We start from the raw sequence: 18,046 nt of genomic DNA, 5'->3' as shown, positions 1-18,046 counted from the left end.
CTTACAGGTTGTGGTTCGGAGAGCTTTTTCATCCAAATAAAGAAGATTAGAAGCCGACAAAGATAAAAGCCAAGATTAGAGAAGCAGTCCTTGGTAAAATGACATGCACACAACAAAAGGTTCAAATTGTATTTCTGTGGTATCAGACTCTGTTCGTATTTCGCGGGCAGGCAGGGATTATGCAAATGTCTACCTAGTGACGTATACCGGTAACAGGCAAAAGATTCGAAAATATGATGACTCGTTAAGGCGATTCAGAATCGACTGTCTCTTTTGAGAGACAATATTTTTATCATGCACTTTTTTGATTAACAACTTTGCAGAATGTTTTCATTTAAGGATAGCTACGTTATAAACTGCAAAGGAGATATTTTTCAAAAACCCATATGACCTGCTCTTTAAAATATATTAAAACAGTTATTTTAAGTTGCAGTTATATGTTACTATATTACCATATTTGATCATGTAGCCTGGATGAGCATAAGAGACTTATTTCCAAAACATTTAAAAATTCTACTGAATCTTAACTTTTAAATGGTGCTTTTGCCATTAATTCAGACCATTCTTAGAATTTCGTTTTGTAGATAATTGCAGCTGTTTTTTGTTGCTTTACTTTTTTAATATTCAAGACATTTTAAAGGGGTCATATGATGCGATTTCAATTTTTCCTTTCTCTTTGGAGTGTAACAAGCTCTTGGTGCATAAAGATGATCTGTAAAGTTGCAAAGACTAAAGTCTCAAATCGAAAGAGATATTCTTTATAAAAGTTAAGAGTCAACCATGCCTACCTAAAACGGCTCGTTCTAACACGCCCCCACATGTCTACGTCACTGTGTGGGAAGATTTGCATAACGCCGCCCAAATGTTCACGCAAAGAAAGAAGGTGTAACTTTTATTCTCGCTGTTGTATTGTTGTTGTTGCCGCCATGTCGTGAAGGCGCTGTGTGTTTCGTTGTGAAAGCGAAACTACTTTGGTTGGCCTTCCAAAAGAGGATGATATCCGCTTCGTCATGCCTGGAGCTGATCTGTGCTGGTAGCTGAGGAAATACATCAACTTCGCGCTGTTGATCACCGGATCGGCTTTCACCGTGGACGAAGCGGAGTCCAGCCTGTGGTCGTCACATGTGGTTGCCGCAAGCCCACCGGACACGCCGTTCTCAAGCCTGCCCGCCCGCCTCTGCTCACTCAAGCCGCCCTCCGCATACTCTAGGCCGCGGCTCACTCTAGGCCTCCGGCCTCCGCTCACTCAAGTGTGTGACGCTTTTTCGTTGTGAAAGCGAAACTACTTTGTTTGGCCTTCCAAAAGAGGACACGACTAGAAATCAGTGGTTAAGTTGTATTTACAACACTGTTCCTGAACAGTTAAACCCAAATATTCAGATGTGTGCAGCACATTTTATGGAGGACTGTTTCCTGATCCTGGTAGAGTAGACTACAATGCCGGCTGTTCTAACTCACAGACTGTAAGCACGTTTTTTATATTTAAAGAATTTGCCACTGTCGATTCAAACGCGAGTTTTTTGGGCAGTGTAGAGTAGCACTTGTTGTTTGTCATTTCTCCGATCACAAATGCAGACATGGTTTTATGTTACACTCTGGCCGGACAGGGCATCACAATATGGTAAGGGGCGTAACATTTCCGTCACACGCTTGAGGTATTCGGCCAATCACAACACATTGGATAGCTGGCCAATCAGAGCACACCTCGCTTTTCAGGCCGATGAGCTTTGTAAAAATCGACGCGTTTCAGAAAGGCGGGGCATAGAGGAGAAACAATAATGTACAGTATATGGAAAATAATGTGTTTTTTGAACCTTAAACCGCATAAACATTTCATTACACCAAATACACAAAATAATGTTCTTTTTAGCAGCATCATTTGACCCCTTTAAGAAAAATCATGCCTGCACTACTATTTATGCTGATAAACATAGATTCCTTCCCCAACAGGCCCAAGACCCCCAAATGCTTGACCAGCTGTCAAAAAACATCACAAGATGTGGCTTATCTAACTCTACGCTGAACTACCTCCGAGTAAGTTCATTTCCATCAGTCTACAGAACGATGGATGTGAATTACAAAAACATCTCGGTAACTGTTTTTTCCCTCTCCCACAGCTTTGTGTAATCCTGGAGCCCATGCAGGAGCTGATGTCCAGGCACAAGACGTACAGTCTCAGCCCACGAGACTGCCTCAAAACCTGTCTGTTTCAGAAATGGCAGAGGATGGTGGCCCCACCAGGTGAGAATCGGGCGAATTTCCTGAAAGTGAAAGATCCAGCAATGTCCCGCATGAGTTTTAGATATCTCCCCTTGTTCTTTCTCCAGCCGAGCCACCAAGACAAGCCCCCAACAAGCGAAGGAAACGGAAAATGTCTGGTGGCAGCACGATGAGTTCTGGAGGGGGCAACAACAACAACAACAACAACAGCAACAGTAAAAAGAAAAGTCCAGCCAGCAGTTTTGCGCTTTCCAGCCAGGTACCTGTAAGCATCTCATTTTAAAGTCCATTTTGAGCTTTGGGAGATGGGTAGCGGCAGAAGGGTGAACCAATGCTTGTATTCAAGTTATGGATAATATTAGGAAGACAGACCCAACATAGAGACAAGTGGACATGATCCAATGCTGGGCAGTCCCTGGTCCTTTAGGGCCGCAGGTCTGTGGGTTTTTTGTGCTTTTTGTCAGACTGTTGGGTGTTTTGAGCTCCAGAGATGTAGCCAACACTAGAGACCCGAGGTGGAATGAACCCGTGCAGCACTCAAGGATCCGGGATGCCCACCATGGCAGAGCTATTTAGTGTTCAGCATGGTGAACGTAGCCTTTTCTCATACAGCACTGCTGGTTTAAGTTCCTGTGGCTGGTGCGCCTTGCTGATTTGGGCTTGTAGTGGGTAGAATAGTGGAGGTGTAGTTCCTCAGTGCCTTCTGCAGTTGCGATGTGGTGTAGAAAGCCACTGCGTCCCCCTACGGAGCACCCCCGTGTTGCGGGGATAATGTTTGCGCCCCTTCCTGTCCCCTGCAGGATGTGATGTTGGTGGGAGAGCCCACTCTGATGGGAGGGGAGTTCGGGGACGAGGATGAGCGGCTCATCACGCGGCTGGAGAACACACAGTTTGATGCGGCCAATGGCATCGATGACGAGGACAGTTTCAACAGTTCCCCCGCCCTGGGCACCAACAGCCCCTGGAACAGCAAAGCTCCCTCCAGCCAGGAGAGCAAAAATGACAACCCCACCTCACAGTCATCGCAGTAGAAGTGTTAGAGGCTAGCGAAAGGCTCGAGAAGCCACTCGAGGACACCTCGGTCGCTTGCTCACACGATCCGGTCCTAGTCTTCTGCCTTGACGAGTCCTCAATTGGTCAGACGTGAAATTGGCCCTCCTCATCCTCCTCCTCCTCTGTCGCCATCAGACATTCCGTTTTGTTGATTCTTTTGTTTCTTTGGGAGTCGTTTTCCAACACCATCCGTTTCTGTGTCTCGATCAGTCTTAGCGATCAGGCTGTGGGTTATTGTTCCAACCTCGGGTCTCTCTGTGCGTGCTGTGCTTTGACACGCATGGCCGTTTCTGTTGTGCTCACTTGACAGGAAAGGATCACTTTTTATCTAACCGTTTAGTGATATGACCATTTGTGTGCACCTCAGATTCAAACCCAACGCTCCATTTTTAAAAACTCAATTATTTGTTTTGTAGGACCTGGTTGGAACAAAAACCTGTACAGTTCCAGAGCTTGAGGACCGGAGTTGAGAACCACTACGTAAAGTCCTTTAAGTAAAACTAAATAAAGTGTAAAGCATCGAGGTTCTTGAGTTTGGTCGTGCCCGAGATGGTCACTGAGAGCTTGCCTGACCATTACACCAGACTCAAAAGAAGTGTTTGATAATTTTTTTTTATTATTATTGTTTGCATTCTTTTTAGTTTCTTGTTCTTTTTTATTTTTTTTTATTTTTTAATAACGATTTCTAAAGAGAAAAAATAAGCAAGCAAACAAAAAAACTCTAAATATCCTTTGCACTCTTGTCACTGTATTTTGGATCTATTTTTAAAAAATGATTGATGAATTTTGTTCTTATTAAAACAAAAAAAAATTGATAATCTTTAACTGGAAAATGCTGTCAATCTCAATGTAAAATAACACATTTTGTATTGTTACTGTTATCAATATTATTGTAAGTAGATGCTACTTTGCTCTAAGCTTTACACCTATCTGTCTTTCAGTTTCTGTTTTAATCGTCTTTGAAAATGAGATTACATGATCATAGCATGTATGTCTGGGAACTGCATGTGTCAGACATTAGCTATTGCAGCTGTAACAGTCTCATTGTTTGCGGGATCTAAATCCAACACTGTTAGTACAACGGCTGGTGGCACATTTTGTCCTGGGACCGTAGCTATGAACATTTTGTTTCTTGGAGGTTTTTAGCCAATTGAAAAGAACAGACCAAGCTCAGTACCTGACATTCACATGGAATAGGTTGCTTTAAAAGTCTAGTGAAAACATCAAATTAGTATGCCAGCCATTGTTTTCTTTTACCCGATGCTACAGACCAAGGAGCAAGATCCTTTAATTTGACACATTTATATAACGATTTTGTTTTATCATAATTTTGTTTGTGTATTTGTGATTGTATATTTAAGATTGTAGCCAAGTTCTGTATAAGTGTAATTCTATTTACTCTTCTCTAGGAACCCTGTGCCCTTCACCCCTTCATATGTCAAAAGTAAAACCAAACCTTTCATTTTAGATTGTTTCTAGATGCATTAAAGGTACAACTACCTTTCACCTGAGAAGGTAGATTATAGTTTTTAAGTCAATGTACAATGTATTTATTTTTTTTAAGTCTTTGCCATTGCATTATATATCGAGACGATATATGTTGCTATGTATTTGATGTTGCCTCTGTGCATTATTTTACTTTTTATGTTTTTTTTTTTCATTAACCTAAGATGATATATAAATCCTTGAATGACTCCATAAGAGTTCTTATGTTACATGATTTACATGATCCAGATCAATAATTCCAAGAAGCCCCTTTGAGGTTACTGTGTCTTGGGTTTTAAAAACACCAGAGGGCACTCCACTGTAAGGCTTCCACTGATTTATAAAAATGGTCAAAGATTAAACTGTAGTTAAATGTAACCATCATAAGGCATACAAATACAAAATAATTTTTCTTGAATACATCACTTGTGAAATACAGTGTTTCAGGTTAATTTCACAAATTTGCCATAAAGCAGGTATGCTCTTTGCTTTGTTTTCAGAGCCCCTTTGTCGATGTTTTACAGATATATTTTTGCTTCATGTCTGCCATTGACAATTGATATAGAACCAATAAAACACATTTTCACAAGCTATCATACCTGGTATATGGTTAAAATACGCATATCCACAGTACATTAAAAATTATGAGAGGCTTCCTGAACACTGGGTTTCTGATAAGAAATGTGAACAACAACTCTAATAGTCTATAGAGTGTTATTGACACTTCATATTTCCAGGTAGATCCTCTGCAAACAGCTCCAGATCTAGAAGTGTTTTTGTTGTACTTTAAGGTTAGAGCAGTGTTTGCTAACCTGGTTGTTTATATGTGATAGTAGCAATCGGAGGCAGGCCACCAGGAAGCATGTCCTACCTTTTAACAGAACTCTTAAATTGTTAGGGCAGTTAACAGGAACAATAAGGAAACTATTAAAAATGTCTCATGACAAATGTTTTTGATCTTTGAATAAGTTCAAGCATTTGGAATGCTTAGCAATATAATTCGTTTTAAATCCAACTTCTAGTTTTATTAAGATTCCACATGTGCATATGGTTATTTATCTGCTGTTAAATGTTTTTGGGCAAAAGAAGTGACGCTCCCTTTTTTGTTCATGTCTAAATAGGGCTGCATGATTAATCGAATGTGATTGTCATGGGCATTTTGATAGTAATGCTGGTTCTGTAATCAGCAGAAAATCATCATCCCGTGCTTTCAGATAGAGCAGAAATTACTATACATAGCTGTAGTTCACTGACAAGTTACGCAAGAAAAATCGCAGACGATTTTATTGCGCAATTCTGAAATCGAAGAAATCGTTCGCGATAATGACAGCTGGTTGCATAGCTTCTCAGTGAACTACGGCTCTGTGAAGTAAATGCTGCTCCATCTGAAAGCATGTGAAAATACCACATTTAATAACATATTTTTACTCCAAACTCAGTTCATAATGTCAGTCGTAATCTCATCCTTCTGTGAGATGATGTGGCTTCTTACACAGAATAAGGCACGCAACATATTTCATAGTATTTAAGCAGTGATAAAGGCATTGCATTATAAATATACTTTATTTTAATGAAAATTATAATAAGAACTCAGATAAACCGTATATTGCCGTAGTCGTTTGTTTATTAGTTACGTTAAATCAATGAAAGCAGTTGAATCTTTTGTTTATTCAGCTGCAGTGATAGGCATTTCCTGGGTTTCTTCTGTGGGGTGTATTTGGAGTTTCAGCGCGAGAGTGCCCTTTGGCCTTTGGATGGAGATTTACTGCTGATCACAGAACCGTGCTTCACTGAAAGATACGCATGACAATCGCAGCTTCTGTCGAATCGCTCGATTCCATTTCGATTTATCGTGCAGCCCTAATTAAGATATTAATAAATGCAATTCTTAGCAAAAAAAATACTTTAATGCACCCACTAATCATGTTTTCAATTAATAAATTAAAAGTCATTGGATATTCTTAAAAGAATAATTCACCTAAAAATGAAAGTTCTGTCATAATTTACTTATTCTCTTTGTCGTTCCAAACCTTTCTTCTGCGAAACATAAAAGCTATGGGATTTCTTCCTTCCTTCCTTTCTTTTTTTCTTTCTTTTTTTAATAGAAATGTAGGCCTGTAATTGAATCCATGAAATATAAGGTGTTATGTTTTTTAAAGAAGTTTCTTTAGTATTCATCTTTTTTTGTCATTTGGGACATTATTATTATTATTTTGTCATTGTCATTTTTTGTAATTGACCAAATGTTTGTTGTCAATAATAGTAATTTTATAGATACAATTTTGTCTTTGATAACTCTTTTATCTAAATTGAAACAACAAGAACAAAAAGTTATGTTAAATATTAAGTTAAATATAATTTCAGAACCAACAGCATATGATAATGGGTCATATGAATTGCTAAAAAGAACATTATTTTGTGTATTTGGTGTAATGAACTCTGTTAATGCGGTTTAAGGTTAAAAAAACACATTATTTTCCACATACTGTACATTATTGTTTCTCCTCTATGCCCCGCCTTTCTGAAACGCGTCGATTTTTACAAAGCTCATCAGTCTGAAAAGCTAGGTGTGCTCTGATTTGCCAGCTATCCAGTGTGTTGTGATTGGCCGAATACCTCAACCGTGTGACGGAAATGTTATGCCCCTACCATACTGGGATGCCCTGTCTGGCCGGAGCGACGAGACAAAAACATTAAAACCCATTATAAACGAGGCAATTGTTGCATCCAGTGGGGACATAATTATGGATTATAATGACTTATACTGTCTTTTTACACATTGCATCGCGCCGCGTAAACATAAAACCATGTCTGCATTTGTGATCGGAGAAATTACAAACAACAAGCGCTACTCTACACTGCTCAAAACTCGCGTTTGAATCGTAAGTAGCAAATTCTTTATATATAAAAAAACTTACAGTCTGAGTCAGAACACCCAGCATTGTAGTCTACTCTCCCCGGATCAGTAGACTTCTCCATAAAATGTGCTGCACACATCTGAATATTTGGGTTGAACTGTTCTGGAACAGTGTTGTAAATACAACTTAACCACTGATTTCTAGTCGTGTCCTCTTTTGGCAGGCCAAACAAAGTAGTTTCGCTTTCACAATGAACAACAATACAACAGCGAGAATAAAAGTTACGCCTTTTTTCTTCGCGTGAACATTTGGGCGGCGTTATGCAAATCTTCCCACATCGTGACGTAGACATGTGGGGGCGTGTTAGAACGAGCCGTTTTAGGTTGGCGTGGTTGACGTTTAACTTTTATAAAGAATATCTCTTTGGATTTGAGACTTTAGTCTATGCAACCTTACAGATCTTCTTTATGCACCAAGAGCTTGTAACACTTCAAAGAGAAAGGAAAAATTGAAATCGCATCATATGACCCCCTTTAAATTGATTCCTTTCTGAAAACTATGAACTCGGAGCCTCCCTCCCGCTCTTTCTCTCCCTCCCATTTCAGTCTGTCTTAGTCTTTCATTCTTTTACTGCTTCACTCTTTTATTGCTTCACTCAATGCAGCTAAACTTCAGTGTTGACATCAGGTTTCTGTCAGAGGGATAAAGACATCGGATCTTAAGACTCATTTGAACTGAACTAAGAGGAACACGCTCAACAATAGCTGGAGGACTTTAAATCTAAAACAGGTAGTATTCTAGTAATTCTGCTGTTGTTTATGAGCGTTGCCCTGAGCTGTATAAGTGCTCTATCTCTCTAGCTTCTCCTTTTCGTACTTAGTTCTCAGGTTACTGTTTTAGGTAAACAGTTCAGTTTCTGCTTAACGCTGATTCGTTTAATGTCAGTCCAACCTGTTCATTTAAAATGGTCTGACTCAGTCAAGAAGATCGAATTCTGCTTCAGTCTGTATAAATATGTATGAACTTGTTCAACAAAAGAATTGGAAGATGATTGTATTTATTTAAAAATAATTGTTTGTAGCTTTCAGAGCGTTTTCATTCCTGACAGTGTTTTTGTTTTTATATTTTAGTCAGGAAGATGAGTTTTAGGATGTAAGTATAGCTGGCAAACGCTGCCGTTCCTCTTTCTCTAATAATTACAAAGATTGCTGTAATTATAAGACAATGGTCATAGGCTACTTACAGTGACTTTATGATCTAAAGAAGCTTTTAAGTGAATAGAGTAATTATTGACATTTATCATGCCATAGGTGACATTTGATGCCCATAAGAATCGAGAAATGACCTAAAATCTTGCTGGCTAATGCTCAATATGAGGTCCAGAATGAAAGAAGTTTTTTGGAGTGGCGTTTTGCCGCTGTTTCTCTGGACATTCGTAAGCGGACAACCGTCCTGTCATGTAGAGGCGATAAGAACAGAGCTACAAACTCCAAAGGAAATACCAACCAAGCTGACCTTCAACAGTGCCTTTATGTCTCCGATTGTACATTCATTCCTGGGCTCTGTCCAGCCCAATCCATTCCCTAAAGGTGAGTTAATGTTATGTAGTTTTGATCTTTGTGTTTGCCAAAGACGTATTCAGTACAAACAGAAAATGTTCTTTTTTGGTATTGACTAATGTCATCAACAATTTGGTTACAAATAGGTACTGTGGCACAGCTGAATCTTGATCTTAGAGCGTAAAGGCTGTATTAGACTCATTAGAGGATGATATTAGGCTGGGCTCGTTATGCACATGGTTAGATGGTGCTTATTCAGGTGGGATAAATGGACTCAGTTAATTGTCAGAAGATAAACCACTGTGCAAATAACCATGCAAATGTTCATGAGATTTGAATCATCTCCTCTCACCTTTCCAAGAGTTTTGTTTACTACAAAAATATGTTTATTGCTGTTCCCTTACAGCCTGTATGTGCAGTCTGCATCACAAGTGGAAAAGCAAACTTTTAAGTTAATTATTACCTTTAAAATCATTGTATGCTGAAAGAAAATTACTTTTCATATTGCATAACCTCAAAGTTCAAAGCTGTTCATAAAATGTTCATCTTGTATCTATAATTACTGGATCAAACATGCACTACTACATTTATACATCTATTCCTGCAGACAATTATGATTTAATCTAACGACAGAATAAAGCATTACTTTACAGAAACCTACTGAATGAAATATTCCTGCATAGAAACGTCATTGAAGGTTGTTCACGTTACAATGACGAATTTCCATTCATCATCACCTATTAATAGAGTTTTATGTGTATAGTCTACCTTTTTATTTTGACTGTAGTCTTTTGTTATAATACCTTCTTGCTGACATCAATGACTATTTAGAAAAAATATAAGTATGAAAAATTGTTAATGTTATACATTAGAGAGTTGCTATACAGATTTGACCTTGGTCACTTCATCACCGTTTACCTCTGACACTTTTATAGCACAAGCAGAATGCTGGGACACTGGTTATAATATTTATTTTGTGTTGTGTAAATGAATATTAAAAATATATGTACAATGTTTTGGCATGTTTTTTCCTGTAGATCTGCTAATTAGAATGATAAAAGATAAGGATTACAACACGGAGAAGGTTAAAGAGGTATGTCACACCTGCATGTAAATGAATGGTTTGATAAGTTTTATGCAATAGATATTTTAATTTCATATGAAGAAGAATGTACTTATGAATTAATATAGCCTCATCCAGATATAAATGGAAGTGTGTGTGTGTGTGTGTGTGTGTGTGTGGGCACGCGCTCTGGGACAAGTTTCTCAGGAATTTTTTTACCAAGTGAATCATGCCAACAGCAATATTTTGTTGTGTAAACAGTCACTATTTGTTTCGATTGGCAGATTTGTTTATACACTGTCAAACATGTTTTGGGTACACAATTGAGCAGAGCACATGGGCACACATAAGTAATGTCATCAAGAGTTTTTTTTTTTATCTATCTCATCTGTACTGCTTAATTTAACTATACCCACAGCAACCAACCTGTCTAACTTCTTTCACTTATGACCAGGTTTTGCAATATGAGATAGGTTTCCTGGTCTGCGTGGCCATTGGGATCCTCTACATTGTCCTGATGCCGCTAATTGGCCTAATCTTTGCCTGCTGTCGTTGCTGTGGTAACTGCGGGGGCCGCATGCACCAGAAGCAAACAACGAATATCCACTGCAAACGAAGAAGCTTTTACTTGTCCACATTTCTCATTACTGTACTTATTCTGTGAGCACCAGTTTGAGTGTAATGTTATTGTAATGATATTTACATAATATATATCATAATATATATTTGCCAAATTAATATAAATTTCTGTGCAGGGCAGGGAACGTTTGCATGTTCCTGAGCAGTACAAATACTTCAGAGACTGTGATGCACAGCCCCACAGAACTCACCGACATCTTGGAGAATGTCAAAGGATATCTTAACATTATTCCTAAGGTAGCCTACACCATTCAGAGAGGAGAAGTGAAATGAAAACCAAATGTTTCAAATTATTATTATAATTTTTTTTTAATGCTCACCAAGTCTGCAGGTTTTTGATAAAATAGACAGTAAAAACAGTATTATTGTGAAATATTATAATGTATAACTATTTCTATTTTAATATATTTTTTTAAATGTAATTTATTCCTGTAAAACAAAGCTGAATTTTTCCAGTCTTCAGTGTTACGTGATCCTTCAGAAATCATTCTAATATGCTGATTTGGTGCTCAAAAAACATATCTTATTTCAGGATTCTTGATAAATAGAAATTTAAAAGAACATCACTTATTTAAAATAGAACTCTTTTGTAACATTATAAATGTTTTTACAGTCACTTTGGATCAATTTAACGTGTCCTTGCTGAATAGAAATCTTATGTTTTCCCATTTTTTCATTTCTAGAATAAACTAGTGCAAGGTTGATTTATATCAACAACTGAATTATAACAATACTGAGTTGAACTGAATATAGCTGATACATATGGAAAAATTTATACAACTTCTTATTCCTCAACAGCAAATCCAACAAGTGACGAATGAGAGCTATGTGACTGTGGATACGGTCAAAAACAACTTAGTTGGTACGTCTCGTGTCTCTTAAAACAAAGGTCAGAAATTAATAGGGGCAAAAAATTGAAAGTGACAAAAATGATACTCAGATTAGAAATGTAAGGGATAAAAATCCCTGTGATGAATTCCTCTATTTTCTTATTTGTAATATAATACAGTTATCTAAAAATTTCTCACATGGCTCTGATTTTATCCATTTGTTTTCTTTTAAACTATGCTGTACTGATCTCTCATTGAATACCTGCATGTTTGTCTCATAGAAACAGGGCCTTTGCTTGGCAAATTGATCCAGAATGGTCTTAAGGGTCACCTCGACCCAGCATTCAACTCCACTACTGAAATAGGCCAAGGTATGTACAGTATGCGTATCAAATAATAAAGCAGTCCCTTTCTTTGGGAAACTAGCTTCATGATCAAACCTTTGCAGCATTAATGAATCCATTGATTTTAAAATATATACAGGTGCATCTCAATAAATTAGAATGTCGTGGAAAGTTAATTTATTTCAGTAATTCAACTCAAATTGTGAAACTCGTGTATTAAATAAATTCAGTGCACACAGACTGAAGTAGTTTAAGTCTTTGGTTCTTTTAATTGTGATGATTTTGGCTCACATTTAACAAAAACCCACCAATTCACTATCTCAACAAATTAGAATATGGTGACATATATATGTATGTGTGTTACAGTGATAAACAGCACCAGCAATGGACTGCTGCATCTAAATAAAACCTTGGAGCTGTTGAAACCGAAGGTGGATGCACTGCAAGCTAATTTATCTGCAGTGAGGCAGCGGATTAACAACACGTTGCATATGTCAGACTGTGTAAACTGCACTTCCCTTCAGTCAGAACTGGATAAACTATCACTGGATGGAAGCCTTGAAGTAAGCTAAACCAGAGCTGTCATGGAGACAAACTAGTGAAAAGCTCATTGGGGAATTCTGATGGCTGTTCAGCGAAGCATGTGGCCTCCTGATGATATCCTGATTCCACTTTAAGCTTTGCACTAGTTTCAGGTTGAGCATTAAGAGAAATAACTGCAAAAATGGTTGGATCATTACACAATCATTCTCCCTTTCTTTGAAGCTCTAGACATTTTGTGGTTGGGGTTGTGTCAGGTCAGTGATTGGAGCAGAGCAAAATTCTGCATCAATCTTCTAGGGAGAACATAGGCATTACTATAATACCCACACAACAATGTTTTGGCTTAGATTACATGATTACTATACAGCATTTCTCTAGACGTGCAGAGGACCAAGCTGTATTACCAGTCATCTGTGCACATAAAGGCTCAAACACTGTCACTGAAGGAACAAACAAGTTATTGTTAACATGTCAATACTTGCAAGCACTTTATCTGGGAAACCTAAGTCTTATCTGGTTGAAAGACATTTCCATAAATACAGGCTGTTGTTGAGAAAAATAACATGTCACTGTCATTGTGTATGTAGATGACCATGATTTCACCAAGTACAACATGTTCCTGGATCAACATCCTTGTTGATACTGGAACAACATTCCTATCAACCAATCAGAATAGAGGGAAAACTTTTCAGGAAATATCTGTTTTAGGCTTACAATCAGGGTTAGGTGCTTCTACACCCTTGTTAATCAGCTATCATTTCACACTTTTTTTAGGAATAAATGATGGGTAGGTTTAGATTTAGGGGTAGGGATTGGGTTAAGTCTATATTTTTGGACAGTTATGTTGATCCAGGATCAACAAAAGATGTTGATCCAGGAACATGTCTTACTTGGCAAAATCACGGCGACCGTGTCTGTGAACGTCAGCATATAGTGCATTTATGTACAGCTAGTACTGTCATCTAGTGTTAAATGTGCTGCTCTGCTTGAAACTCACAATGGGGTCTGAGACCAAATTGAAAATATAGGATTAAAAGATTAAAAAACAAAAGTTTAAAATTTAGTTAAATTGCTAATTATAAAAATTATTTAAAAAATAATATTTATTATAAATATTAATTATTTTATAAAAGATTATAATATTTATAATAATATTTTTTCCTCATTAAAATGTTTAACCCATAAAAGATGACTAGTGTTTTTGAAAAGTATAATTTAAATCATTCACATTTAGGATACAGTCATATAAGTAGTTTAATACTAGGGGCCAAGTTCACATGACTGTATGAAAACTACTCATTTTGTCTCATTCACTTTAATGCACTTCATACTAGAGTGACATACCAATAAATATATATTTTAGGCTTAAAATATAGTTTAGAATGGAAAAAAATAAATCATGACCTTTGCATGTGCTTTGTCTTTTTCACAATTTGGTAGTTTCCTGATAAAAATGACCTGAGGTCTGCTGTAGACAAGGCTATAAATGCTGATGTCATTGGACAGGCAAATAAGGTTAGTGCCATATTTCACAGGTATAACATTTCACTTGAGTGCATTCTCTCTCTCTCTCTCTCTCTCTCTCTCTCTCTCTCTCTCTCTCTCTCTACACTACACCTGATTTGGTGCTCAAGAAACATTTCTTAGTATTATCAATTTTGAAAACAGTTGTGCTGCTTAATATTGTGGGAAACCATGATACCTCTTTGTCAGGATTCTTTGATTAATAGAAAGTTCACATGAACAGCATTGATTCATTCATTTATTGTAATATTATAAATGTCTTTCCTGTCACTTTTGAAAAATTTTAGATCCTTGCTGGGTAAAAAATTTAATTTCCTGAAGCTTTTGATTGTCCTACATATATATTTAATGGTTGGCATGATTTCTACTAGCTATTGTTCAATGTTCATTATACATGTTTGATTCCCAGGGGAGAGACTTTTTTGACAGTATACCAGAAAAGGTGAAAAATGAGACCAGACTAAGTGTGCAGGGTGAGTGTGTGTTGTGTATCTTAACTCACAAATGTTTGTTCACTTAAGGGTTAAGTAGTGTAATGTACTTGAAGTTGCTGATCAGTCTAGTTGTTACGTGATGTTGTGTCTTGTGTCTTTTAAAGTGGCTCTATTGGAGCTTGAAACATTAAAAACCCAGATCTCAGGTGTGACTAAAGACCTTCCTCTTGATGTGCTGAATACTATCTCAGCACCACTAACAGACGTGCAGAAATCGATCAAAGATTTTTCTCCTCCTATAGAGAGATCAAGTCAAATCAGGTACTAATTAACCATGATTCTCTGTGTGTTCAAATACAATATATTCAAATATATTTTATATATATATAAATATATATATATATATATATATATAATTTTTATAATAATCTCAAGGTGATGAGTTTTCTTTTTAATAGCCGGGCTGTTGGATTGATCCTGAGCTGTCTGATTTTGCTGGTGGTGATCTGTAATTTTCTGGGTCTGCTGCTGGGTATAGCTGGACTAAATCCTAAAGACAATCCCAGTGAACGTTCCGGTGCATCCAACTGCGGAGGAATATTTTTCATGGCGTGAGTATAAATTCCCCTTTGGATTTGTGTTTGTGTAACAGAAAACTGTTGTCAGTGTGCATTCATTCCGTTGTTATATATAGTATAATAAAAGTATAACACTGTATGTGCAATATTTACTTCCTCTTGTGCCATTTTAGAGGGGTAGGTTTCAGCTTTCTGGTCTCCTGGATCTTCATGTTAGTGGTGTTGATACTTTTCATAGTGGGAGGTAATAGCTACACCCTGGTTTGTAGACTGTGGCAAAACAAGGAACTCATCCAGGTATTTCCAGCAACACTGACTCATACTAATCATATGACCTTGACTAGTTACTAGTTTCCAGTAAATGTACATTTTTGCATATTATTGCTAGTATATTTGATTATCATGTTATCGTGTTTCATAGCTTATTGACACTCCAGGGCTGATTCCAGATTTCAACCTGTCCAAGGCTCTGAATCTGAATACAAACCTGAAGATTGTTAATGTGTACAGGTACGTCACACAAGACTGCATGATGGATGGCTGTCATATTTACATTATTTGTCCAATATAAATCAATAAATCCGCTTTTTATTATTTATAGTGACTGTCAAAAGAATAAGCCCTTGTGGACCACATTTCATCTGAATGAGATCTTCGACCTAAATAGTAAATTAGATGTTTCAGAGGTGAGATATTATTACTATTCCTTTACTTTCCTATGCTTGATGCATCACTTATTGGACACTAATGGCTGATTCGCTCAACAGTACACCCATGAGATTTATCAGTCCTTTGAGGGGGCACAAATCAACATAGCAAACATCACCATCCTCAGTCCAGAGGTAAAGTCCCAGCTAAACAACTTCTCTAGCAGTGCCAGCAGTATGAACTTCAGCAACATCATACAGCAGGTACACTGTATACTTCATTCGCAAAAGGACACTTGCACATACTGTTTGTGAAATCAAATGACGTATAATTTAATAACGGGCACATATGAGCCTTTTTTTCATAAAGCAATATCAATATGGCAAAAAAAAATAAAAAAAATTTTGTCATATGTATAATGCTTTATAGAAAGAAAAGCTCTTATGTCCCTTTTATTAAGTCACAAAATTATTAGAACACTAGTATTTTCACCAGCTAATTATTTCTTTCTTTTGCTGTAGTGTGTCAGTAAGAAATAACAGTTTATTACATTTCCAAACATTCATTTTGCCATTAATTGTAATAATCCAGTGAGATTTTTGTTTGCACAAGGAGTCTGACAACGGCCAGTGCTCCACACACAGACATGAAGAAACAGAACAAACTGAGACAGACTAAATCCAGAAGAACTGTGGCAATGTCTCCAAGATGCTTCAAGAATCCTACCTGAAAAGCTACCTGAAAAACTATGCGCAAGTGCACCAAGGGCAAAAGCTGCTTTAAATGCAAAGGATGGTCACACCAAATGTTGATTTAATTTAGTTAATAGAAGTTAATTGATAAAGAAAATCTATTTATGACATTATTTTTGACAGCATCCTCATTTTATAGCATTTTTACACAAGTGCCTAAAACTTTTCACAGTACTGTAGCTTTGCAGGAAGGTCTCTTGAAGCATCTTGGAGACGTTGCCACAGTTCTTCTGGATTTAGTCTGTGTCAGTTTGTTCTGTTTCTTCATGTCTGTGTGTGGAGCACTAGCCGTTGTCAGACTCCTTGTGCAGTCTGTCAATTATTACAATTAATGGCAAAATGAATGTTTGGAAATGTAAACTGATATTTCCTACTGACACAGTACAGCAAAAGATAGCAATAACTAGGGCTGCCCCCTAATAGTCGACTAACCTTAAGTTAGAGGCTTGGCCAAAATTTTATTAGTCGCAGAAAAAAAAAATCCACAGGAAATGGTGAGGTCACGCAGTCCGTGACGGACAGATCGTTAACGGCTGGATTTTGTGGTAATACAGTACATCCAAATACTCACCTATCATTCATCGACCTCAAATATGGCTTATCAACTGAAATATGTAAGTAGTAGCAACTTTACATGGCAGCTCAATCTAATGTTAACCTAGAAAAATGTGCGCTATTCAAGTGTCTGTGCGGAGTGTGATAGCTGAACAGTAGCGCGCTCACAGCAGGACAGATGGAGGCGCCGGTGCAGTCACCTGCTCTTAAAATACTCTGTCATTTTGGTCATACAGATACGAGTAATATATCTTTCGAATCTGTAAAGCCTCTACGTTTATTTGTGTGCACTCACTATAACAACAAAACATTGCACTTTTGTAAAATAATGAAAGCAAACAGGATGTGCTTTCTGCCATCTCGGCCTCTGTGAACATGAGCGCGAAACTTTGTGTATACTTGCCTTACAGACATGAAAAATATATCTATAGAGAGTGAAATGTCTACTTTCAAATGAAACAATTAAAATCTGAAAAAACAAATATTCTCAGATTATGTAATAAGGTGCATACACTACTGTGGAGATGACGAGTCACTGTCGCTGAATTCATCTCTTAAGCCGAAAACACAGAAAACACTAGTTTATCAATAGATTATTAAAATGCTAATGCAGTTTATTCTTTCTGTTTTTCCCTGACACATTCATCATCATTACTTCTGCCGGTGTGCTGTGGCAAGCTTTATGCGTGCGCTTGAGTGCTTATTAGGCTATGTAGGCAATTAAAGACTCATTAGCATGATTTAAATGGTTTATTAATAAACGTGCGATTAGTCAACTAATGCTTAAAATGAATGACTACTAGTTGACCAGAAAAATCTTTAGTCGAGGGCAGCCCTAGAAATAACTGACCATTTTTTAGCTTGTGAAAATACTAGTGTTCTAATCATTTTGGCCACCACTGTGTGTGTGTGTGTATATATATATATATATAGATATATATATATATATATATATATATAT

General features: G+C 37.2%; 2 protein-coding genes across 14 annotated transcripts in view; both read left to right on the top strand.

Moving 5' to 3' along the window:
• ldb1a (LIM domain binding 1a) overlaps positions 1 to 3,920 on the top strand; it is a 27,625-nt gene extending 23,705 nt beyond the window's left edge. For 6 of the 13 annotated variants that reach the window (XM_016272303.1, XM_016272304.1, XM_016272306.1 and 3 more), the window contains 4 exons: positions 1,951 to 2,034; positions 2,118 to 2,241; positions 2,328 to 2,485; positions 3,021 to 3,919. In XM_016272303.1, the coding sequence (XP_016127789.1) occupies positions 1,951 to 2,034; positions 2,118 to 2,241; positions 2,328 to 2,485; positions 3,021 to 3,251 (597 nt within the window). In that variant the 3' untranslated portion in view covers positions 3,252 to 3,919. Of the gene's footprint in view, positions 1 to 1,950; positions 2,035 to 2,117; positions 2,242 to 2,327; positions 2,486 to 3,020 lie in introns of all 13 variants that reach the window. The other 7 variants (XM_016272308.1, XM_016272311.1, XM_016272310.1 and 4 more) reach the window with 6 other exon arrangements.
• A 4,282-nt stretch (positions 3,921 to 8,202) lies between these two features.
• Positions 8,203 to 18,046, top strand: part of LOC107585354 (prominin-1-A-like) — an 11,810-nt gene continuing 1,966 nt past the window's right edge. The window contains exons 1-17 of the mRNA XM_016272357.1: positions 8,203 to 8,405; positions 8,747 to 8,768; positions 8,927 to 9,205; positions 10,213 to 10,268; positions 10,693 to 10,898; positions 10,994 to 11,114; positions 11,676 to 11,739; positions 11,989 to 12,078; positions 12,418 to 12,614; positions 14,035 to 14,109; positions 14,528 to 14,591; positions 14,717 to 14,873; positions 15,011 to 15,163; positions 15,304 to 15,427; positions 15,552 to 15,640; positions 15,732 to 15,816; positions 15,898 to 16,041. Of these exons, the coding sequence (XP_016127843.1) occupies positions 8,980 to 9,205; positions 10,213 to 10,268; positions 10,693 to 10,898; positions 10,994 to 11,114; positions 11,676 to 11,739; positions 11,989 to 12,078; positions 12,418 to 12,614; positions 14,035 to 14,109; positions 14,528 to 14,591; positions 14,717 to 14,873; positions 15,011 to 15,163; positions 15,304 to 15,427; positions 15,552 to 15,640; positions 15,732 to 15,816; positions 15,898 to 16,041 (1,851 nt within the window). The 5' untranslated portion in view covers positions 8,203 to 8,405; positions 8,747 to 8,768; positions 8,927 to 8,979. The remainder of the gene's footprint in view (positions 8,406 to 8,746; positions 8,769 to 8,926; positions 9,206 to 10,212; positions 10,269 to 10,692; positions 10,899 to 10,993; positions 11,115 to 11,675; positions 11,740 to 11,988; positions 12,079 to 12,417; positions 12,615 to 14,034; positions 14,110 to 14,527; positions 14,592 to 14,716; positions 14,874 to 15,010; positions 15,164 to 15,303; positions 15,428 to 15,551; positions 15,641 to 15,731; positions 15,817 to 15,897; positions 16,042 to 18,046) is intronic.

The sequence above is a fragment of the Sinocyclocheilus grahami genome, unplaced genomic scaffold (genome assembly GCF_001515645.1).
Source record: "Sinocyclocheilus grahami isolate Dianchi unplaced genomic scaffold, SAMN03320097.WGS_v1.1 scaffold69.1, whole genome shotgun sequence".
Classification (NCBI taxonomy): domain Eukaryota; kingdom Metazoa; phylum Chordata; class Actinopteri; order Cypriniformes; family Cyprinidae; genus Sinocyclocheilus; species Sinocyclocheilus grahami.
Note: the sequence above shows the minus strand (reverse complement) of the source record. Positions and strands in the feature narration are given on the sequence as shown.